The following is a 22,946-nucleotide window of genomic DNA, read 5'->3' as shown; positions in this document are numbered from 1 at the left end:
TAAAAAAAAAAAAAAAAAATTTATATTGAAATGAAAAAAAAAAAATAAAAAAAAAAAAAATAAAAAAAATAAAAAAAAAATAAATTTTGATTGTTGGGAATTTTCCAAAAAAACAACATTGTGGTGTTAGGGATTGAATATATGTAGTATTTTTGGATACTTTACACAGTGTTTGTTATCTTTTCTTTATTTATTTAATTATTAAAATTATGGTTTATTTAAACATTTTTTTTTTTTTTTTTTTTTTTTTTTTTTTTTTTTATGAATAAATAATTAGAATTCTTTTACATTTTGTTTTTAAAATTTTAATTTACACCCTATTAATTTTTTTTTTTTTAAAATTATTATTTATGGAGTTAATCTTGTTGGATCACGAGGGCAAAAACTAGCTTTTCTAATATTTTCCAAACCTAAATAAGCCATAACCAAACGTTCTAAACCAATACTACAACCAGCATGTTGTGAACAACCAAATTTGAAAATATTAATATAATTTTCAATATTATTGTTATTATTATTATTATTATTATTATTATTATTATTATTATTATTATTATTATTATTATTATGATTTATATAATAATTTTTATATCTTTTTTCAAGTAATTTCCAATCATGAATACGTTGAGAACCTGAACCAATTTTTTCACCATTAATATAAATATGAAATGAATTTAATAATTTTTCATTATTTGAATCTGGCATTATATAAAATGGTTGATATTCAGAAGATGGTTTTTCAATGATATAATAATCTACATTAAATTTCTCTTTAACAATTTTTCCAAAAATTCTTTCTTCTTGTACATTTAAATAATCAAATAACTCCATACAAAATTTATTATTTTCATTTTCAGAAAATTCAATTAACATTAATTTCACTTCACTAAATGTAAATCTTGGTGTTTTAGTTGAAAATTTAAATTTTTCAAATTGTAATTGATAATTATTAATAATTTTTAATTCATTTTCATAATTTGTTTCTAAAATTTTAAATATTGAAATCATTAAATTATCTAAAAAATCTAAAACTTCATGATAATGATCTTTAAATGTCATTTCAAAATCTAAACTTGTAAATTCATTTAAATGACGATGAGTATGACCTAAATCAGTTCTATATACAGGCCCAATTTCAAACACCCTTTTAAAATCAGATACAATTGCTAATTGTCTATAAAATTGTGTTGATTCTGATAAATATGCAATTTCATTGAAATAATTTAATTTAAATGAATTTTCATTAATTGATTGTTTTATTATCTTTGGTGAATGAATTTCAATGAAATCATTTATTAATAGTTGATCCCTAAATAAATTTGATATAGCTGATTGAATTTTAAATATTGATAAATTATAAAAAGTTCGTAAATCTAAACACCTATTATTTAATCTACTATTTAATGGAATCACATAAGTATAACCATTATCATCATAATTTTGATATGTCGTTGGTTTTGAAAGATCATCAAATTGTAAAGGTAATGATGAATTTGATTTTGATTGTAAAAATAATGAATAAATTTTTAATTCTAAATTTTTAATTATACAACTTTCAATTGGTGTTGATGAATTTGTTAAAATTGCTTCAATATCAATTATTGATTCTTTTGTAATTGTTGAATTGATAAAGTGGATCATTGATTTTGAATTATTTTCATCATTTTTTGATATCACAGCTTGAATACTTGATAAACCGTCTCTTAATTGTAAAAAACAAAGACTATTACCAAATGAACGAATATTTGAAACTCGAGCTCTAATTAATACATATTTTCCAACACATGATTCATTTAAATCTGAAATATTACTCCATTCTTTAACAAATCTATTTTTTATTATTTCTTTATAATTTTCATTATTTATTTCACCCCATTTTTTATTTTTAAAATTATCATCATCATTATCGTCATCATCATCATAATTTATAGTATTATTTTTTTCATTTATTTTTTTTTTTGATTTTAATTCTGTAATCTTTTTTTCTTTTTCAATCTTTTTTTTTTCTTTTTTAATTTCATTTTTACTATTTGGTATTAATATATAAAAAATAGTAATAAAATTAATAAATACTATATTTACAAATATTTACCTTTTTTCTTTATGATTATTTTCTTCAGACATGGCTAAAGGTTAATCTGATTAAAAAAAAAAAAAAAAAAAAAAAAAAAAATTGTGTTTTTTTAATTTTCTTTTTTTTTTCCAAATATCCTAATTTTAAAAATAAATATAAATATCTTTTTTTTTTTTTTTTTTTAAATTTAAATTTATTTTATTTTATATTTTATTTTAAAATCTTGAAATGTTTTAAATCTTTTATATTAAATTTTAAAATTTAATCTTGAATTGAAAATCTTTTAATATTTGAAATTAAAGAATTACAACGTGGACAAGTAAAAGAGGAATCAATCATACAAGAAGTTTTAATACAATAATAGCAAAAAAGATGACCACAATCAGCTGAATAAGGCATACTAATTGGATCATTCATACAAATTGGACATTTTGCTAAAGCCATTTGTTGTTGTTGAATTAATAATTGTTGTTTTTGTAATTGTTGTAATGGATTTGAAGCTGTATTATTATTATTACCACTACTATTACCAAAAGAAGTTTTAACTAATAAACGATATAAAAATGATTTTATACGATCTATATTGATTAATGGCATAATGAATAATATGAATTCAGTGAAACCATGCCAAACCAATAATCTATTCATATATTCGAATGAAATGTTTCTAGACAATGTTGGATGGGCATACACTAATCTCATATGTAGTATACGGTTTACTAATGTTACATATTTCCCATTGAATAGGAATGTCAAGAAATTCAATAATGCCAAAGCTTTATAAGCACTCTCTGCAAAATTTAAAAAGTTCCAAAACTTTTTTCTTATATCATTAGGTGGATGCTCACTCCAATTGTTGTTAATCAAATATCGATTGATTCTAGTCCATAACCATTCACCACCAATATTAATCAAACCCGACAACCATTTCTGTCTCATTGTTAATTTATTCAATTGATCAGAACCTCTAATTGGGTCGAATGCTTTTTCATTCCTATATGTCAAATTTTGTAACTGGTTACCATACGTTGTACCTAAATTAAATATTGATAATTTATATATAACTGATTTTAATACTAAATTAATTTCTGGTTGAAAATTATGTATAAAGTTTGGCTAAGTAATAAATAATAAATAATAAATATTATTAATATTAATATATTTTGTATATATATATGTATGTAAATATATTTTGATATAAAAATTACTTTAAAAAATGTAAATATTTTCATAAATTGAGATCTTAATAAATCTAAAATTTCTTCATCTAATCTTGCAGAATCTAATTGACTAACTCTAACTATACTAGTTGATGGTCTTTTTATATTTAAAATTTGTTTATTAACTTCATGTAATTTCTCTCTTTCACTATTATATACCTTATTCCAATCTGAATTTTCATATGAAACTGATGAAGATGATGGTCTAACATTTGAATTCGATACTGCAACTTTATCATTCTTTATATCATTTTTTATTAAATTATTGTTATTATTATTATCTAATATATTTGAAATTGGAGGTGGTGGTGGTAGTGGTGGTGTAGGTGTTATTGTCGTATTTGTAGTTGTAGTTGTAGATGTATTTGTTGGTAATATATTATTATTATTATAGTTATCCACCATTTTTTTTATTTTTTTTTTTATAAGTTTAATGTATTTACAAGATTATTTAAAAGAGGTAAAACTTAAATTCCTCTTTATTTATATATTATTTTTATTTTATAAATGAAAATGAAAATTAAATAAAAAAAGTTTTTCTCTCTGTTATAATTTTTATTTTTTTTTTTTGTTTTTTTTATTTTCATTTTTTTATTTAATTTTTTTTTTTTTTAAAATTTTTTTTTTTTTTTCATTTTTTTTTTTTTTTTTTTTTTTTTTTCAATCAAAAATCATTGACGCTTTTTTAATATAGATAAAAAAAAAAAAAGAAAATGACACAAGAAATTATTAGACCAACAAATACAGAAAATTATATTTCAAATGAAACGAATCCATTCAAAAAGATTTCAAGAACAAAAAGAGTTATAATGGGTGTTGGTTTAGGTATTTCATGTGGTGTTATTACCAATGGATTTTATAAAAGACCAATGGGAAGTAACCCACATGTTCACGCCTTATGGGCTGTCGCTTTAGGTACCCTTATGTACAAATCATATGATTTCAATGATTATATTGTTAAGAGAGAAATCTTCACTTTATCTATACATCAACAAAGAGTTAGAGAACAAGAATTATTAAAACAAGGTAAATTTTAAATAATAATAATAATAATAATAATAATAATAATAATAATAATAATAATAATAATAATAATAATACATACAAATAGATAAAAACTATTCATAAATCAAACATCGAACTAACTTTTTTTTTTTTTTTTTTTTCCTCTTATAGAATTAAAAGAAAAGTTTGGAAATTAATAATATAAATAAATTAAAATAAACGAAATATTAAAATAAAAAAACAATTATATAAAAAAAAACAAAAGAAAAAATAAAAAAATAAAAAAAAATACAAAACAAATAAAGATAAGGATATATAGGATGGATTGAATACATGACTGTAATAATTAATAAAAAAAAAAAATCAATTTTAAAGTATTATTTCTGGTAAAATTTTTTTTTTTTCTGTTTAATATAACTTTGAAATCTCATTGGAAATAATTTTTTATTTTTATATTGTTCTAAATCAATAATTTATTATTATTAATCAAAAAAATCTTTTTTTTTTGATAGCTTTTCGAAAATAACACCCCCATCTTAGGATGATGGTTTTAAATTTTTTTTTTTTTTTTTTTTTATAAATACCACTTTTTTATTCTATTTCTTCTAATTTTAATTTGGAAATTAAAAAAAAATTATACTATTTTATAAATAGAATATTAAGATGAATTAAAAAAAAAAAAAAAAAAAAAAAAATGGAAAAAAAAAAAGTGAAAAAAAAAAAAAAAAAAAAAAAAGATAATTAGAATAAAAAATATGAATTTATTATTTCATAAATGTGAGAATTTAAAATTGTTTGGAAATTTGAAAAGTCATAACCGAAAAATATATGTATTATTTGCGTGTAATTTTTTTTATTTTTTATTTTTTTTGTTTTTTTTATTTTTTTTGCATTTTTTAAAACCCAAATCAAAAAAAAAAAAAATTAAAATAAAAAAAAAAAAAAAAAACAAAAATGGCTTTTGGGAATAAAATAAATCAAATTCTTGACGAAAAAAGTCATATTACAACACCGGCAACAACTGAAAATGAAAATAAAAATAAAAATAAAAATGTAGAAATAACAACAATAAAGAAAGCATCATTCTTATCAAAAGATATAACGAATGAAGATGAAGATGATTGTGGTACTTGTGAATTACTTGGCGTAACTGAAAAAAAGAATCAGATGTTTCAAATGATTTCAATTAATAATAATAATAATAATAATAATAATAATAATAATAATAATGGTAATGGTAATAATAATAATGATAATAAAAATAATGAAGATTCTAAATATTGGGAACCAATGCCATCACCACCAACAACAATTGAATTAGGTAATAGTGGTTGGACATTATTACATACAATTGCAGCTTATTATCCAGAGAAACCAAGTGAAAAAAAGAAACAAGATATTAAAGAATTTTTACAAAGTTTTTCAAAAGTTTATCCATGTAAGGTTTGTGCTAAAGATTTTAGAGAAATAATGAAAGAGACACCACCAATATTAGATTCTCAAAATGATTTCGCACTTTGGTTATGTAATGCTCATAATAATGTAAATTTACAATTAGGTAAACCAACATTTGATTGTAATTTAATAAATAAACGTTGGAAAATAAATAATAATAATGAATTCCATTAGGTTAATTTTAAAAAACAATTAGTGATCCAAAAAAAAAAAAAAAAAAAAAAAAAAAAAAACTGTTATTATTATTATTATTTATTTTTCTTGTTTATTTATTTGAGTATTTATTATTTTGAAAAAAAAAAAATTAACAACAATGACGACGATGATGACGACGACCAATATCAATATCAAGGTTTATGATATTGGCATTTGAACCACCACAGCCACCATTAAAACCACCAATACCACCCCATCCACCATTAAAGCCGCCATTACCACGTAAACCACCATCAAAACATGCAATTGAATTGTCATTGATATTTGATCCAGTTTGGTTTGAGGCACCAATTGTACTTCCTATTGAGACTGTTGAATTTGAAATAGATGAAATTGATTCTATTAAATAATAAATAATTGTAGTTTGTTAATAAATAATAAAGTTATATATATTTAAAATAATATAAAATTTCTAAAAAATAAATAAATAAAGAAAATAAAATATTTACTAAAAATTGCCATTTATTTATTTATTTATTTATTTATTTATTTATTTATTTATTTATTTATTTATTTATTTATTTATTTATTTTGTTTTAATAATTATTAAAATGAATTTTATTTTATTTTTTTAATTTTTTTGAAAAATATATAGTAAATTAAATTGGTTGATTTATTTATTTTAAAATAAAATATTAAATTGACATTGATTTTCATTTTCTTTAAATGAATACAATGAAAACAAAAAATGTTTTTTTATTTTTTTTTTTATTTTTTTTTTTAAACAAATTCAACATATTTTTTTTTTTCAATAATTAAAACCATAAAAGTTTAAGCAACAATGATATTCTAGTAAATAATATTTTTTAAACTTAATAATAACATTTAAATAATTTTATAGATTAAGTTTTTTTTTTTTTAATAATCAAATGATCATTATATAATATTGATAAATTATAATTTTATATAAATTAAAAAATATTTCTATAAAATATTATTGTTTTTGTTTTTTACTTAATAGAAATTTTTTTAATAATATAGAGTTTAAAAATAGAATTTTGTTAATTTGTTTTTTTTTTTTTTTGGTTTATTATTTCCATTATTATTATGAGCTACTTTCTTTTTCTTTTCAACATGTTGATTTAATTGTTCCAGGTCAATTTTTTTAAAAAAAAAAAAGCTTTTTTTTTTTTTTTTTGTGATTTTTTTTTTTTTTTTTTTTTTTTTGAATTAATTTTTTTTGATTTTTCATTTTTGCTCTAACTAAACAAATAATTTCAAATTAAATTTTGCATTTTTTTTTTTTTTTTTTATATTTTTTATTTATTTTTTAATGGTTTATAAAAAATAGGGCGAATGATTAAAATATGATTAGATCTAGAAGGTTATTACAAGTTGTAATATCAAAAAGATATTACACAGGCTCTAATCATAATCATAATATTAAAATTGACACAGAAACAATAAATGATTCAATTTTAAATAATTCAATTCATTCATTGTCTCAACAAAATAATAATTATAATAGTAATAATTATAATAATAATAATAATAATAATAATAATAATAATAATAATAATAATAATAATAATAATAATAATAATAATAATAATAATAATAATAATAATAATAATAATAATAATAATAATAATAATGATAGTGGAATAATGATGATAAAAGAAAAAGAAGAAATACAACTAGAAGATTTAAAAGAAGAAATTGAAAATGAAAATGAAAATGAAAATGATAATAATAATAATAAAGAAAATTTTAAAAATTTTAATTTTAAAAATAAAGATTTTCAATCAAATGAAAAAATTAAAGTTAATGAAATAACAGATTATTTTGAAAATGAAAAATTTAAAGTAAATGTACAAATACCCAGAAAAGTATTAGATTCAAAATATAGAAAGTATGCACAAATGGTAAAGAGTGGTATTGAAATAGAGGCAATTAAAAAGGAGGCTATAAATGATTCAATTTCATTGTCAACTGATTTTTATAATACTATAGTTTATATATATTTATTGAAATTGGAGAGTTTAAAAGACGAAAAGGATATACTAGAGATAGAGACTATTGTAGAGTCGGTATTCAAGGATATTTCAACGCCAGATGACGTCACAGTGCTCTTAAACACCTACACAATTGTAAAATATTCACCAGATAGAGAGTCAATGCTTAAAGGCATACATGGGCTATTGAGCAGTCCGAAACCCCTATTCTTCTGTCAAGAGGCATTTCAAATGATGCTTCAAACATTGTACAATTTAAAGGATTACGAAATGGTACTTTTCATATACAAGTTCAATTCACAAGGGTCAACACTCATTTTCAAAAGTGCTGATAATATCGACCCCGTTTGGAATTGTGGTATTATTCTACACTCAATGGCGATGGTAGAGGAGGTGGATTCGTCCGAGATGAAATCGTTGGTGGTGCAATCAGAGTTGGCCTTCTCGAAAAGCACTCAATTCCATTTCAATTGTTTAGCAAGTAAATATTTATCAGAGGGGTTAATCATTGAGGCGTGGTTGATATTGAAGGAATTTTATTTAAGGGATTTGAAATTCTCAAAATCAATTCCACTATCAATCATTCAAATTTTAAAATCATCTGAAGATTATGAATTGGCTGCCCAAATGGCACCTTTATTATTTTCGATACTAACCAAAGATCTTCACTCATTTCCCACCTCTTCTACATGTGAACTTTCATTATCTTCAATCGGAGATCTAAAACAATTACTTATTGACGGTGGTGAAGTCTCTCAACATTTAATACCATCTGAAAATAATCCTTTATTTTATCCATTCTCTTCTCAATATATCCTATCGAAACGTTCAATTCAAACTATTGTAATTAATCCAACATTTTCATTATTTGGTGTTAAAGCACCACAAGTACCAAAACATAGAAGAATTTCAGGTTCTCAACGTGTCACAAAACAAGTTTTAAAAGAAATTGAAAATGAACATGAATATAAAGTTTTAAAAGAAAATTTTAAAAAAAGTAATAAATAATTAATTATTTAATAGGATCCTGTGTTTATTTTGTGTTTTTTTTTTTTTTTTCATTTTTTAATTTTTTAATTTGCAGAAGTTGTATAAACATTTTGATTCCAAATTGAAGATTTTTCACTAGTTTCAATTAATTTACCATTACCATGTACCCAATCAGTTGTTTCATTGGTTTTATTTATTGTTAAGAGTGGATATTTTGATTTTCTAATTATGATGTAATCACTTTGTTCGATTTTAATTGACCGAGTACCATCAAAAGTTGCAGAGATTGATCTACCTTTTTGAGAGATCATCATCAATTTTAATATTGAATCGTCTGGTAATAATGCTGGTTTCGATGAGAATGAACTTGGACAAATTGGTGTTAACAATATACAATTAATACATGGATGAACCATTGGTCCACCACATGACATTGAATATGCTGTTGATCCTGTCGCTGTTGCTACAATTAATCCATCACCAACTATATCCGATAAATTATCTCCATTAATTGTACAATTTATTGTTGTAACATGAGGATTTGAACCACGATGTAATGTAACTTCATTTAAAACTTGAAAACTTTTAATTAATTTCATTTCTTCATTATTATTATTATTATTTAAATTATTATTATTATTATTATTTGATATATCAATTGGTGTTAATTGTGGTATATTTGGTGGTAAAATTGGATGTTTTGAATAAATATCACAAATTAATCTCATTCTATTTGTACAGAGGAATTCACCTTTGATTACATTTGTAATTGATTCTTGATAATTTTCAATACTAAATGGCATTAAAAATCCTAATGTACCCAAGTGAAATGCTATTATAGGTGGTACATCTTGTTTAAATAATGATGAAACATGAAGTAAAGTACCATCACCACCTAATGTAACTACGAAATCAACTACTTTACCTAATAAATGACTCTCCTCTTCTGAATATGTCTCTAAATATGATTGTGCTTCACTAGGTATTGTAACATTTGGTTCAACTAATACTCTCATTCCATGTGTTGTTTTTAACCAACTTTTTATTATTATTATTAAAAAAAAAAAAAAAAAAAAAAAAAAAAAAAAAAAAAAAGTTAATATTTTATTTATTATTTTTTTGATAATAAATATATTACTTACGAAGCCATTTTATTTAACCAAGCTGATGTTTTTTTATCTTTATGCTTTTTTATAATTAAAACTGTTTTTGGTTTTTGTAACCATTGAAATCTGGTTCTCGAACCTTCTTGATTTTGGTCAATATTATTATTTACATTTCTTGAATCAGGATTATTATTTTCCCTTTTTATTTTATATTCTACTTTATTTGGTATAGTTGATAATAAGTTCTTAATATGGTTATTTATATTATTATTATTATTATTATTATTATTATTATTATTATTATTATTACTATTGTTATTATTATTTACATTATTGGTTGGTGTGGTGGGAGTAGTGGTTGTTGATTTCGAAGAATTCGGTATTCCTGATAAAAAATATCTTTGATTATTATTTATTAAAGATGATATATTCTTAACTTTATTAATTAATTTAAATGAATTTGAAATCATGGTATTTTATGGTTTCTCTCTCTCTATGTGTGTGTGAGAAAATTGTTTATTTTTTGATGGAAATGATTTCATTTTCATTTTTTTTTTTTTTTTATTTTTATTTTTTTATTTTTATTTTTTTTTTTTTTTTTTTTTTCAATTTCACAAATTTTTGAAACATCATTTTTCAAAGTTATGTAGTAATATAAATAGAAATAAAAAAATAAAAAAGTAAAAAAATAAATAATATACCAAATATATATATAAATTAATTAATAAATAAATAAAATGTCAGAAAGCCAAGATTTACCAGGTGCAATTGTAAATAGAATTATTAAAGCTTCTGTATGTAAAATTATTATCATTATATAATTAAAATATATATATATATATACATATATATTAATATATATTATTTTTTAGTTACCAGAAGGGGTATTATGTGCCAAAGAATCTAGGCTAGCTATTGCAAAAGCAGCAAAAGTTTGGATTCATTATCTTACAGCAGCAAGTATAGATTTTAGTTCACATTCTGGTAGATCTACAATATCACCAAAGGATGTATTTCAAGCAATAGAAGAAATAGATTTTGAAAATTTTAAACCACAATTAGAGGAATATTTAGCAGCACTCAAAAGTGAAAAAGAAAAAGAAAAGGAAAAAGAGAAAGAGAAAGAAAAAGAAAAAGAAAAAGAAAAAGATAGCAATAAAGATGACACAAAATCAAAAGATGAAAATAAATCTTCAAAAAAATCCTCTTCCTCCTCAAAAGATGAAAAATAATAACAATTTTTATTTTATACAAAAAAAATAAAATAAAATAAAAAAAAGAAGCTAAAAAAAAGAATAAAATAAAAAAACCAAGCGAAAAAATAAAACAAACATTTATTTATATTTAAAAAAAAAAAAAAAAATCTTATCGCATGATAAGATTTTTTTTCTTTTTTAAAACACAACTGGTAAATTATTTACCACAACAATAATTATTTTTTTTTTTGTGTCTAATTTTTTTTTTATTTTTTTTTTTATATAGATAAATGTGGTGTGTTTAAAAAAAGAAAAAAATTAATGAAATTCTTAAATTAGTCCCGCTCCCCCTTTTTTTTTTTTCGGTATTGTATTCCATCGGGGTAATTTAATTCACAATTTAGAATTTGAATTCTTTTTTTTTTTTTTTTTTTTTTTTTTTTTTCTAACAGTAAAATTAATTCCAATAGGTTTTTTTTTTTTTTTTTTTGTTATTATTTTTTTTTTTTCTTTCTTCTTTTTTCTTAATATCAATCTTTTATTGTTATTTAATCCATATTTTTTTTACCCAATAAATAATTGCAAATTTTGTGTGTACTTTTAAAAAAAAAAAAAAATTAAAATAGAATGGGTGGAATCGACGAAGATGGTATGATAAACCATCTTTTCGATGATATTCCAGAGTTTGCCAATTCCAGTGGAAATGATAGTGGTGGAAAGTCAAGTATTTATAGTAAAAATGAAACTAATAAAAATTCAGAATCAACAATTGAAAATACTTCAGAAAATGTTGGAATTGAATTGGGTAATCAATTGGAAAAAGATGAATTTCAATATGGAGGAGATGAAACTCATTTCCCACCTTCAATTAAATTTATTCTTGGTAATGAAATTGGTGAAAGATATTCATACTTTGCAATGAAAAGTATTTTAAATAATTATTTAATTATGTTTATGGGTTATAATAGTAAAACCGCTGAAACAATTGGTCACATTTGTAATGTATTCTCTTTTTATTTTTATTTATTTTTTTTTTTTTTCTAAACAATTAAAAATTTATAATTTATTCTAATTTCAAAAAATAATTATTTCTATTATTTAAAATAATATAAAATAATAGTTAATGCATCTGCATACTTTTTGTAAGTAATTTTAAATTAATATTATTTTTATTAATAAAAAAAAAAAAAAAAAAAAAAATATTATTTACTAATAAAATTTTAAAAGTACATTATTTGGAGCATATATTGCAGATGCAAGATTGGGTAAATTTAAAACAATTTTATTATTTAGTGTAATTTATTGTTTTGGTGCTGGTATTTTTTCAATAACTGCAATTCCTGGAGTTACTGGATCTGGACCTGGAAGTAAATCGCCATGGGGTTTAATTCTTGGATTGGGTGGTATTGCTATTGGTATGTTTTACATTTTATATATTTAAATTATAATATATAATATATATAATTAATTTTTTTTTTTTAATAATTAATTAATAAGGTACTGGTGGTATAAAACCATTAATAAGTTCATTTTGTGGTGATCAATTTGGTCCACATCAAAAGAAATTATTAACAAGTTTATTTCAAGTATTTTATTGGTGTGTTAATTTGGGATCATTCTTTTCATCAATTTTATCACCAATACTTAGAACTCAAGTTGGTTATTGGATTGCATTTCTTATACCATCAATTATTTTAATAATATCAATTGTTATATTCATTTGTGGTACTAAAAAGTTTATAAAACGTAAACCACAAGGATCAGTTTTTTCTACATTTTTAAAAATCATCATTTGTGGTATTCAAGAGAAGATTAAATATTTAAAGGCAACCGATGATGAACCATATCAAGATATTTATTATCAAGATAGTTACCTTGACAGAGCTAAATTTAAATTTAGTTCACAATCTGTTGATCAAGTTAAACAAGTTCTAAGGGTATTATTGGTTTTTACACCATTACCTTTCTTTTGGGCATTATACGATCAAACTGGTACTCGTTGGACAACTCAAGGTAATATAATGAATCGTAGAATCGGTTCCATTACAATGGATACTGAAATCATTGGTGCATTAAACCCATTGTTAATTTTAATATTTGTACCAATTTTCGAATACGGTTTGTATCGTCCAATCGCTAAAAGAGGCATAAACTTTTCACCACTTCGTAGAATGGCAGCCGGTATGATTTTGTCAGTGATTGCATTTTATATTGCTGCTTTCGTACAATTGGCAATTGATAATAGTCCACCAAACTCTGTTCATATTGCATTACAAATTCCACAATATGTAGTCTTAACATGGGGTGAAATTTTATTATCAATCACTGGTTTAGAATTTGCATATGCAAATTCACCACGCTCAATGAAATCAATTGTTATGGCAGGCTGGTTAATTTCTGTTTCAATTGGTAATTTATTCGATGCGTTTGTAATTGGTTTAATTAAAGCATCTGAATTTATTTTATATATCCTTTTTGGCTCTGTAATGTTGGTTTTTATATTTATTTTCGTTTTCATTGCATATTACTTTAAACCAATTGATCCTTCAGTTTTAGATGCATTAAATGGCCAAGCTCCAACAAATATAGATGAATTAAATTCAATTGAAGTTGATCAACAAAGATTAGATAATGAAATTGTCCAACAACAACAACAACAAGAAGAACAACAACAACAAAAACAACAAGGAAAAGAACAACAACAAGAAAAGAGTATAATCTCATCTAAAAATTCCTCACCAAGATCTTTAAAATCAAATTCATTAAATGGAAGTACTAAATTGAGAAAATCAAAAGGTTTTAAAAAAGGTGATTATGAAAATAATATAGATGATATTGATATTCCAACTTCATCTTCAATGTGTAGAAGAAATACAAGTAATAATAATAGTTTAAATAATAGTAAAGGAAATGAAATATCAACTAATTCTGGTGAAATTGTAAATAATAATATTAGCAATGATAATAATAATAATAATAATAATAATAATAATAATAATAATAATAATAATAATAATAATAATAATAATAATAATAATAATAATAATAATAATAATAATAATAATAATAATAATAATAATAATAATAATGAAGAATTACAAGAAATTGATATCGATACAAGTAGTCAATACACAATAAATTCAAATAAATCAAATGCAAAATAATATTAATTCAAAAAAAAAAAAAAAAAAAAAAAAGATATGTAGTAATCTAATCATTAAATAATAAAAAATAAATGATTTAAAAAATTTGGTTTTATTATGTATAATTATTAAATTTTTAATCTTATAAAATATAAAAAAAAAAAAAAAAAAAAAACCTAAATAAATATTTATTATAGCCCAAGATCTGAACCTAGATTTCTTTATTTTTTTATTTTATTTTGTGAAAGTGGTGCAAAAAAAAGAGGAAAAAAAAAATAAAAAATAAAATTTTTTTTTGTTCTTTTTTTAAAAAAAAATTATTTTGTCATTTTCATTTACACCAAAAAATTCGTTTTTAAAAAAAAATAAAAAAAAAATATAACTTATTTTTTTCTATTTTTATCATCATATTTCGCCATTAATTGAACGATTAAATAAAACTGAAAATGACAGAATAATTTGTTGGGATTATTAGAAAAAAAAAAAAAAAAAATGACTAAAAAAAAAAAATTATAAAAAGAACAAAAACAATAATAAAAATAAAAATAAAAATATTAAAATATAAAAACAATTAAATAAAAAAAATGGAGGCAATTGATAATAGTAATGTTTGGTTTGTAACTGGAACTTCAAGTGGTATTGGTTTATCATTAGTTAAGAAATTATTAATTAATGGTTATAAAGTATCGGCTTTAACTCGTAAGCCAGAAGAATTAAAACAACAAGTTTTACAAATTAGTAACCATGTTGAAAATTTATTAATTGTTAAAACTGATATTACAAATGACGAATCAGTAAAGAATGCAGTTGATAAGACCATTGAAAGATTTGGTAAAATTGATGTTGTAGTGAATAATGCCGGTTATGGTTTAATTGGTGCCTTGGAAGAAGTATCGGATAAAGAGGTTAGAGCAATCTATGACGTGAATGTATTTGGTGTAATTAATATCCTAAGACATACAACCCCACATCTTAGAAAGCAAAGATCAGGTATTATCATAAACGTCTCCTCTATTCTCGGCTGGACAACAATGGCAAACTACTATGCATATTGTTCGACCAAACATGCAGTAAATGCAATTACATTCTCTGCACAAAAAGAATTGAAGGAATTCAATGTAAAAGTAATTTTAGCAAGTCCAGGTGGCTTTAGAACAGGTTTCGTAGTTAGTGAAACTACTAATTTCCAAATTCCAAAATCCTTAATCGACGATTATAAAACAAATCAATTAATTGAAGTCTTTAACAAATATTCACCATTAACAAATGGCGACCCTGAAAAAGCTGCTGATATTTTAATTAAATTAACAAATCTTAATGAAGTACCTGATAATTTATTCATGGGTTCTGATTCATTATCTCAAAGTAAAAAACATTTAGAACAATTTTTAAATGAGAATGAAAAATGGGCTCAACTTTCTATCTCATCTGATATTGACAAAGATAAATAAAATCTTTAATTTAAAAATAAAATTTTCTTGTAATAATAAAAGTTTATAGATTATTAATAAAACAATTGGAAATTATTTTAAAAGTATACCATCAAATAAAAATATTATCTATAATAATACATTAATTTTATAAAATATATTTTTTAAAAAAAAAAAAAATATCTAATATTTTTCTTTATACTCTTTAAATTTAAAAAAAAAAAATTGGATTGACTATTTTATTACACGTGATCCACCTTTTAAAAATTCGAAATAATTACAATTAAATTTTTGTAATGTAAAATAAAAAAAGTATTTTCTTTTTTTTTTTTTTAAAAAAAATATTTAAAACTTTTAAGTTAAAAATAAAAAAAAAAAATAAAAATTGGTTTATTTTTTAAAATAAATAATAATATAATATCAAATAGTTTTAATTATTTTTTTTTCTAAAATTAGATTTATTTTTTATTATAAATAATAAAAATACACAATTATATATTATAATTTCTTTTTTTTTTTTTAAAAAAATTGGATTATGATGAATAAAATTCAAAAATTGAAAATATTGAATCTAAAAACTTAGGATAATCAGCAGTAACATCAACAGAAGAACCAGACTTTTTTGATGGCAAAGATATAGTATATCTATAAGAAGTAACATCCAAAGGGTTTAAATATTTTGGTTTTAATTGTTTGAAAGCATCATTATCAAGGATATTTTGAATAATTTTCAACTCTTCATTTGAAATTTTTCCCTTATGGTTTGCTTGATTAAAATAGAATCCAGTCAATGTATCAATTTCCAAACTTCTAAATTCATTTGAAATTCCACCATTTCTTGTTAAAATTAATGGCTATTTTTTAAAAAATAAATTTTTTTGGAAAAAAAAAAAAAAAAACAAGTTAAAACAATTGTTTTTCAATATTAATTAAAAAAAGATAATTATAAACCAAGTATTACTTACATCTCCAAAAATTAAATTTACATTTAAAATAAAAAATATAATTGTTACTAATAATAAAATAATATTAAATTTCATTTTTTTATCTAATATCCAATTGAAATAATATAAATATTTTTTTTTTTGTTTTTTTTTTTTATCTTTGAAAAAATTAAAAAATGTTAAAAAATCGGATCACATTTTGTGTATGGTTTACTAACCAAGTGTTTGTAATATAACCAAGTTTTAAACATTTCGACCTAGTGGTTTTTTCTTTAAAATACTTACATATTTTTGATTATGAAATGTCTTTTTTTGTAGGTTTTGGTGTGGTTTTAAAAAAAAAAAAAAAAAAACAAAAAAAATTAAAAGGGATTATAAAAATATAAGGTTGTATAAATGGTTAAACAATGTAGTATAATTATTTTTTTTTGTTAAAATTGATAAAAAAAAAATTTATTACAAATATTATTTCCTTAAATATAAAAAAAAAAAAAAAAAAAAAAAAATTGGAATTTATTTTTAAAAAAAAGATATAATATCAGTGTAAAATTATAAATTAAAATAAATTTAATATGAGGCCAACATAAGAATATATTTATAACAGATGGTTTACTCGTAATATACTTACTAATATGGTAAGAGGAAAATTCCTAATTAGTATAAAATTACAAAAAAAAAAATATATATATATAAAAAAATATAAATATAAAAATAATCTACCCCATCACATATAAACATTTTTAAAAAAAAAAAAAATTATAAAATTATTTTTAGTATCTTTATTATAATATTGGTTTCTATATTAATCTATAATAATCTATAAAAATGTTTATTTTATCATAAAAAAAAAAAAAAAATAATAAAAGAATAAAAAATTTATAATAAAGTAGGAATTAAGCCCAATATAGATCCCATTTTGTTTTTATTTTATTATTTAAGTCCAATATATTTTAAAGTAAAAATTAAATTTGAATTGGATAAAAATAAAATAAAATAATCTTTATTTAATAATTTTGAGTTTTTTTTTTTCCAATTTTAAAGATATATTTTTTTATTTTTATATGTAAATTTAAAATAACTTTTATTTGAAATTTTTTTTTTTTTTTTTATATTTAAGGAAATAATATTTTTAATAAATTTTTTGATTGATTAAAAATTTAAAATAATGAATAATAAGTAATCATAATTTTAAAAGAAGATCAATTATTAATATTATAATATTAAAATATTTTTTTAAAATTATTTTTTTTTTTTTTTTTTTTTTCTTAATTCGTGATATTTTTTGAAAAGGCTTAATTAAATTTATTTTTTTTTTATTTTTTTTTTATTTTTTTAATTTTTAAAAATTAAAAAAAAAAAAAAAATATCCTACAAATTAAAAAAAAAAAAATTGCAAATAAAATATAACACAGACAATAACAATAATATAAATAATAATAATAATAAAAAAATGGAAATATCACAATTATTACCAAAATTTAAAATTGAAAAGATAATTAAAGAATGGTTAGAAGAGGATATCCCATCATTTGATTATGGTGGTTGTGTTGTTGGTAGTGACGAAAAGGTAGCACATTTATTGGGTAAACAAAATGGTGTGTTTAGTGGATCAATATTTTTTCAAGAGATATTTAATCAATTAGGATGTAAAGTTATTTGGTTCATTAAAGATGGTGAATCATTCTCAATGACACACGGACCAGAGAAGAATAAACCACAAGTTTTAGCTCATGTAATTGGTCCAGTTAGAAATATATTAATTGGTGAAAGATTATCATTAAATATTCTATCAAGATCATGTGGTATAACAACCCAAGGTTATAATGTAAAGAAATTAGTAGATGGTGATAATGAGCAACAACAACAACAACCATGGAAAGGTAAAATAGCAGGTACTAGAAAGACCACACCAGGTTTCAGATTAGTCGAGAAATTGGCCTTGTTAACAGCAGGTTTGGATACCCATAGAATGGATTTATCAAGTATGATAATGTTAAAAGATAATCATATTTGGGCATGTGGTAATATTACAAACACTGTAAAGAATGCCAGATCAGTTGGTGGTTTCTCTCTAAAGATTGAAGTGGAATGTAGAAATCAAAATGAAGCTATCGAAGCAATCGAAGCTGGTGCTGATATTGTAATGTTAGATAATTTCAATCCACAAGATTTACAAACAGTATCAACTTATTTAAAACAACATTATCCACATATTACACTCGAAGCATCTGGTGGTATCACCTCTGCTACCATCATTCAATATGCTATACCAACTATTGACATCATTTCAATGGGTAATTTAACTCAAGGTGTACCACATATTGATATAAGTTTAAAAATTCAAAAACAATAACAATTTTAAAAAATAAATAAATAAATAAATAAATAAATAAATAAATAAATAAATAAATAAATAAATAAATAATTAAAACTTTAAAGTTTTTAGAATAGAAATAATATTTATTTATTTTTTTAAAATGTTTAAAAAAAAAAAAAGACAAACTTTTTTTTTTAATATCTTTATTTAAATTTTAATTTTTTAATTATTTGTTTTTTGTGTTTTTTTAATTAAAATTTTATTTACAAGTTTGATAATTGTTGTTGTTGTTGTTGGTATTATTATTAATATTTTTTTTTTTTTTTTGTTTTTTTTTTTTGTTTTTGTTATTATTATTTGGTTTTTATTTTTTTTATTTTTTTATTAACTTCTTTTTTTTATTTGATTAAAATAAAAAAAAGAATTATAAAAAAAAAAAAAAAAAAAAAAGTATTATTATATATATATATTAAAAAAAATGATTTTAGAATATTTTATACTACAACTCTAACTGATCTTGGTATCATTTCACAAACAAATGGAGTTTGACCCTTTAATTCACCATCGATATCAATGATTTCTTCGTCGATTTGATCTTCCAACTCGGAGAGGATTGTGTTACATTCAGTTTTTAAAATTTCTAATGGATTCTTGGCATGTTCACGACCAGCCTTGATGGCAGCCTTAATTCTCTTCTTTTCCTTTCTTAAACGTTTCTTTCTTTCTTTATCTTTTTTGAAAGGGGTGATGGAGAAACGTTTAACTTGTTTATAGATGACATAGTCGAGTTCTGTATGAGTACCATCGTAAACTTTGGTGAAAATATTCATTAAATCAAAAGTTTTATGAGATTTAACGAGGATTAAATCGATGAGACCATCATTTAATTTTGCTTTTGGTGCCATTTTCATACCTTTGGCAGCGCCTTGAATATTATTTACAATTGCTAAACAAAATTCGTCTTCCAAAGCTGTGACTTCACCATTGGCATCTTCATATTCGATACGTGCTAAAATTCTTTCACCTCTACATAATTCCAAGAGGGCGGCGGTGGTATAACGAACGGCTTTACCCATCCATCTCATTTTCTCTGCGGTGATATTAACCTTTGATCCTAATCCCCAATGAAGTGAATTAAAACAATAGATTGGTTCTGGTGTATTGTCGTCGAAATTGTGTGCTTGTTGTTCACTGTCTATTATATCATTACCTAAATCGCTTGAAGATGGGGCTCTATCGATACCATTACTACCATTGAATTGATTACCCAATGTACTACCATACTCCATTAAAGCATCTGGACGAATTTGTCTGTAAGCTTGAATTGAACGTCTACCAGCTTCTTGACTGCTTGAGAGGGTTGAAGCATCTAAATTTACATGAGCAAATTTCTTTTTCAATGTATTATATTCCAACTTTCTTCTTGAGCATTCAGCACTAATTTTACTCTTTCCAACGATTGTAACCTTGGCAATATCAATTGGTACGGTTAAACCATTGACAACACGTTCACAAACATGTTTAATTGAGAGTTTGCCTTGGAGTTCCAATACAAAAGAGTTACCAGTACCAGCTGGTAAACAAGCCATAACAAAACGTTCTCTTGACTCTGGGTCTCTCTTCATGATACCGTTTACAGCCTCATGGATGGTACCATCACCACCGACTAAACAAACTACATCAATACCTTCGATATCTAATGTACGACATAAAACTTCGGCATGACCTTTATATTCAGTTGGAATTACGTGTACTTTAATACCATGTACTTCGAAATACTTTTTAGCTTCGACCATAATCTTTTCACCGATTTTACTACCACTCATTGGGTTGAATATAATTGTAACATTGGCAACTTTAATTCTCTTTACACGTGATGGCTCACAAAATGATGGATGTGAAAGTACTGATTGTTCATTTAAATCGTTTACAAAGTTCTCTTTATCGCTATCTAATTGTTCGGACCAACTACGTCTATTATTATTTGTTGTAACTGAATCTGCACCTTGTGGTGATTGTTTCATTAATGATGATGTTGAATGTTGTGGTGTAACTTCACTTGGTGTTGTTGTAATTGTTGATGTTGATGATGATGATGATGCTGATGATACTGATTCAGTTAATGGCGTTGTTGCTGCTGTTGTTGAAGATGATGATCCTTCATTATTATTACTATTACTATTATTATTATTATTATTATTATTATTATTATTATTACCCTCTAATGAAATACCATTTGATAAAACTTCTGGCATATTTGGTAATGAGCCAGTTGGTGCAATCATTGTAATTGGTACAGTATCGATAGTAGTGGTTTGTGGTTGTGTATTTGCCGCAGCATTATCTGGTGATTGAATATTATTTTCGCTGGTTGATGGTGTCTTTGAGAAATTCTCTAAACTTTGTGATCTTTTATATGATTTTGACTTTCTTTTACTTTCTTTTGATTCTTTTGATTCTTTATCTTTTAAATTCAATGAAGATTGAGAAGAATCACTACCACTTTCTTTTTTACTATGTTTACCAAAAATATTTTTAAAACTAAATCTTGATGTGGATGGTGATGCTGTACTTGTGGTGGTGGTTGAAGTTGTGGGTGTTGTTGTACTATTAGTAGTTGTAGTACTACTAACTATAGTTGTTTCAATTGAAGGTGATACTACTTCTGACATATTTAAATGTAAATTTATTTGATATATATAATATTGTTTGTTTTCTTTTTTTATTTATGGGTTTGTATTTTTTTTTTTTTTTTTTTGTATGTATTTATATTAAACTGTATGAAAAAAAAAAATTTTGTTTTATAATAATAATTTTTTAAAACTAAACTAAACTACCTCTTTTATTACTACTACTCTGTACTCTAATAATTATAAAAATATTTTTAAAAATAAAAAAAATTAGTAATTTAAATTCTTTTTTTTTATTCATTAAAAAATAAAAAATAAAAAAAAATAAATATAAAGATAAAGATAAGATATAAATAAACAAAAAAGGATATCTTTTTTTTTTTTTTTTTATTTGGAAAAAATGGGGTTTTAAAAATAAAACAAGATTTAAAAATAAAAATAAATGAAACTTATACTTTTTATGTATAATAATAAAAAAATAGAAACTATATTATATTTTGGTAAAAGTATCATGGGTTTTTTATTTTTAATTTTTTTTTTTTTTGAAAAATTTTATTACTTTAGTCGAAATAAATAAAACAGATGCACTTTAATTAAATACATTTGCTTATTTAAATAAAGAGTGAGTTTTTTTTTTTTTTTTTTGGAAAAAAAAAAAAAAGTGTGGTGGTTGTTTAGTTGTTTTTTATTATTATATAATTTAATGTTTTTTTTTTTTATTTTCTTTTTTTATTATGTTTTTATTATTACTACTATTATTGTTATTATCTCTTTCTTTATTATTTGTTTATGGTGTAGGTTTTTCGTAGTATGTGGTATGGATAATGTGAGAAATGTGTATTATCAATAATAACAAAAAAACTTTAACTAAAAAAAGTATTTTATTTATTATTAATCTAATTTAATTACAAATTTGGAAAAATCATTTGACGAATTCGTATGAATTAAAAAAATAAAAAATAAAAATTTTAAAAATAAAAAAAAAAAAAAAAACAATTTTATTTATTTTTTATAAAAATAAAAAAAAAAAAACTATGAAAATAAGGTGGTGTGGTAAAAAAAGCAATATGATATGGAGAAAAAAATGTTTAAAAAAAAAAAAAAATTTCCTAATATGTTCCATAGAATTGTTTAAAAAAAAAAAAAAAATTATAATAATTTTTGAAACGTAACAAATAACCTTTTTTTTTTTTAAAAAAAAAAATTAGAGTTTAGTTTTTATAAGTGAGGGATAAAAAAAAAGTATTTTTTAAAAAAAAAGAAAA

General features: G+C 21.7%; 13 protein-coding genes across 13 annotated transcripts; 7 read left to right on the top strand and 6 right to left on the bottom strand.

Moving 5' to 3' along the window:
• Positions 1 to 348: 348 nt before the first annotated feature.
• Positions 349 to 2,124, bottom strand: aspS2 (aspartyl-tRNA synthetase; the record flags this gene model as incomplete). Its single annotated transcript, XM_640213.1, has 2 exons — positions 349 to 2,026; positions 2,093 to 2,124. The coding sequence occupies 2 exons, from the start codon at positions 2,122 to 2,124 to the stop codon at positions 349 to 351; spliced, it is 1,710 nt and encodes a 569-aa protein (XP_645305.1).
• A 211-nt stretch (positions 2,125 to 2,335) lies between these two features.
• On the bottom strand, positions 2,336 to 3,699 carry pex2 (RING zinc finger-containing protein; the record flags this gene model as incomplete). The annotated part of the gene is made up of 2 exons (XM_640212.1): positions 2,336 to 3,190; positions 3,283 to 3,699. 2 exons carry the CDS (start codon positions 3,697 to 3,699, stop codon positions 2,336 to 2,338), a joined length of 1,272 nt encoding a protein of 423 aa, XP_645304.1.
• A 308-nt stretch (positions 3,700 to 4,007) lies between these two features.
• On the top strand, positions 4,008 to 4,496 carry DDB_G0272232 (hypothetical protein; the record flags this gene model as incomplete). Its single annotated transcript, XM_640211.2, has 2 exons — positions 4,008 to 4,320; positions 4,471 to 4,496. 2 exons carry the CDS (start codon positions 4,008 to 4,010, stop codon positions 4,494 to 4,496), a joined length of 339 nt encoding a protein of 112 aa, XP_645303.2.
• A 757-nt stretch (positions 4,497 to 5,253) lies between these two features.
• Positions 5,254 to 5,928, top strand: DDB_G0272230 (hypothetical protein; the record flags this gene model as incomplete). The annotated part of the gene is made up of 1 exon (XM_640210.1): positions 5,254 to 5,928. The coding sequence occupies one exon, from the start codon at positions 5,254 to 5,256 to the stop codon at positions 5,926 to 5,928; it is 675 nt and encodes a 224-aa protein (XP_645302.1).
• Positions 5,929 to 6,058: 130 nt separating this feature from the next.
• On the bottom strand, positions 6,059 to 6,432 carry DDB_G0272228 (hssA/2C/7E family protein; the record flags this gene model as incomplete). Its single annotated transcript, XM_640209.1, has 2 exons — positions 6,059 to 6,309; positions 6,420 to 6,432. 2 exons carry the CDS (start codon positions 6,430 to 6,432, stop codon positions 6,059 to 6,061), a joined length of 264 nt encoding a protein of 87 aa, XP_645301.1.
• An 845-nt stretch (positions 6,433 to 7,277) lies between these two features.
• On the top strand, positions 7,278 to 8,933 carry DDB_G0272226 (hypothetical protein; the record flags this gene model as incomplete). Its single annotated transcript, XM_640208.1, has 1 exon — positions 7,278 to 8,933. One exon carries the CDS (start codon positions 7,278 to 7,280, stop codon positions 8,931 to 8,933), a length of 1,656 nt encoding a protein of 551 aa, XP_645300.1.
• Positions 8,934 to 8,998: 65 nt separating this feature from the next.
• Positions 8,999 to 10,491, bottom strand: DDB_G0272224 (NAD+ kinase family protein; the record flags this gene model as incomplete). The annotated part of the gene is made up of 2 exons (XM_640207.1): positions 8,999 to 9,953; positions 10,058 to 10,491. The coding sequence occupies 2 exons, from the start codon at positions 10,489 to 10,491 to the stop codon at positions 8,999 to 9,001; spliced, it is 1,389 nt and encodes a 462-aa protein (XP_645299.1).
• A 267-nt stretch (positions 10,492 to 10,758) lies between these two features.
• ybl1 (YB-like 1) lies at positions 10,759 to 11,253 on the top strand (the record flags this gene model as incomplete). Its single annotated transcript, XM_640206.1, has 2 exons — positions 10,759 to 10,815; positions 10,894 to 11,253. 2 exons carry the CDS (start codon positions 10,759 to 10,761, stop codon positions 11,251 to 11,253), a joined length of 417 nt encoding a protein of 138 aa, XP_645298.1.
• A 591-nt stretch (positions 11,254 to 11,844) lies between these two features.
• DDB_G0272468 (hypothetical protein) lies at positions 11,845 to 14,381 on the top strand (the record flags this gene model as incomplete). The annotated part of the gene is made up of 4 exons (XM_640205.1): positions 11,845 to 12,214; positions 12,338 to 12,359; positions 12,445 to 12,632; positions 12,715 to 14,381. The coding sequence occupies 4 exons, from the start codon at positions 11,845 to 11,847 to the stop codon at positions 14,379 to 14,381; spliced, it is 2,247 nt and encodes a 748-aa protein (XP_645297.1).
• A 563-nt stretch (positions 14,382 to 14,944) lies between these two features.
• DDB_G0272466 (short-chain dehydrogenase/reductase family protein) lies at positions 14,945 to 15,811 on the top strand (the record flags this gene model as incomplete). Its single annotated transcript, XM_640204.1, has 1 exon — positions 14,945 to 15,811. The coding sequence occupies one exon, from the start codon at positions 14,945 to 14,947 to the stop codon at positions 15,809 to 15,811; it is 867 nt and encodes a 288-aa protein (XP_645296.1).
• Positions 15,812 to 16,323: 512 nt separating this feature from the next.
• DDB_G0272464 (hypothetical protein) lies at positions 16,324 to 16,830 on the bottom strand (the record flags this gene model as incomplete). The annotated part of the gene is made up of 2 exons (XM_640203.1): positions 16,324 to 16,644; positions 16,756 to 16,830. The coding sequence occupies 2 exons, from the start codon at positions 16,828 to 16,830 to the stop codon at positions 16,324 to 16,326; spliced, it is 396 nt and encodes a 131-aa protein (XP_645295.1).
• A 1,354-nt stretch (positions 16,831 to 18,184) lies between these two features.
• Positions 18,185 to 19,087, top strand: qprt (nicotinate-nucleotide diphosphorylase; the record flags this gene model as incomplete). The annotated part of the gene is made up of 1 exon (XM_640202.1): positions 18,185 to 19,087. The coding sequence occupies one exon, from the start codon at positions 18,185 to 18,187 to the stop codon at positions 19,085 to 19,087; it is 903 nt and encodes a 300-aa protein (XP_645294.1).
• A 458-nt stretch (positions 19,088 to 19,545) lies between these two features.
• Positions 19,546 to 21,723, bottom strand: sgkC (sphingosine kinase related protein; the record flags this gene model as incomplete). The annotated part of the gene is made up of 1 exon (XM_640201.1): positions 19,546 to 21,723. The coding sequence occupies one exon, from the start codon at positions 21,721 to 21,723 to the stop codon at positions 19,546 to 19,548; it is 2,178 nt and encodes a 725-aa protein (XP_645293.1).
• Positions 21,724 to 22,946: the final 1,223 nt, after the last annotated feature.

Source organism: Dictyostelium discoideum (genome assembly GCF_000004695.1).
Source record: "Dictyostelium discoideum AX4 chromosome 2 chromosome, whole genome shotgun sequence".
Lineage (NCBI taxonomy): Eukaryota > Evosea > Eumycetozoa > Dictyosteliales > Dictyosteliaceae > Dictyostelium > Dictyostelium discoideum.
This window is presented reverse-complemented; position numbering and strand designations above follow the sequence as displayed.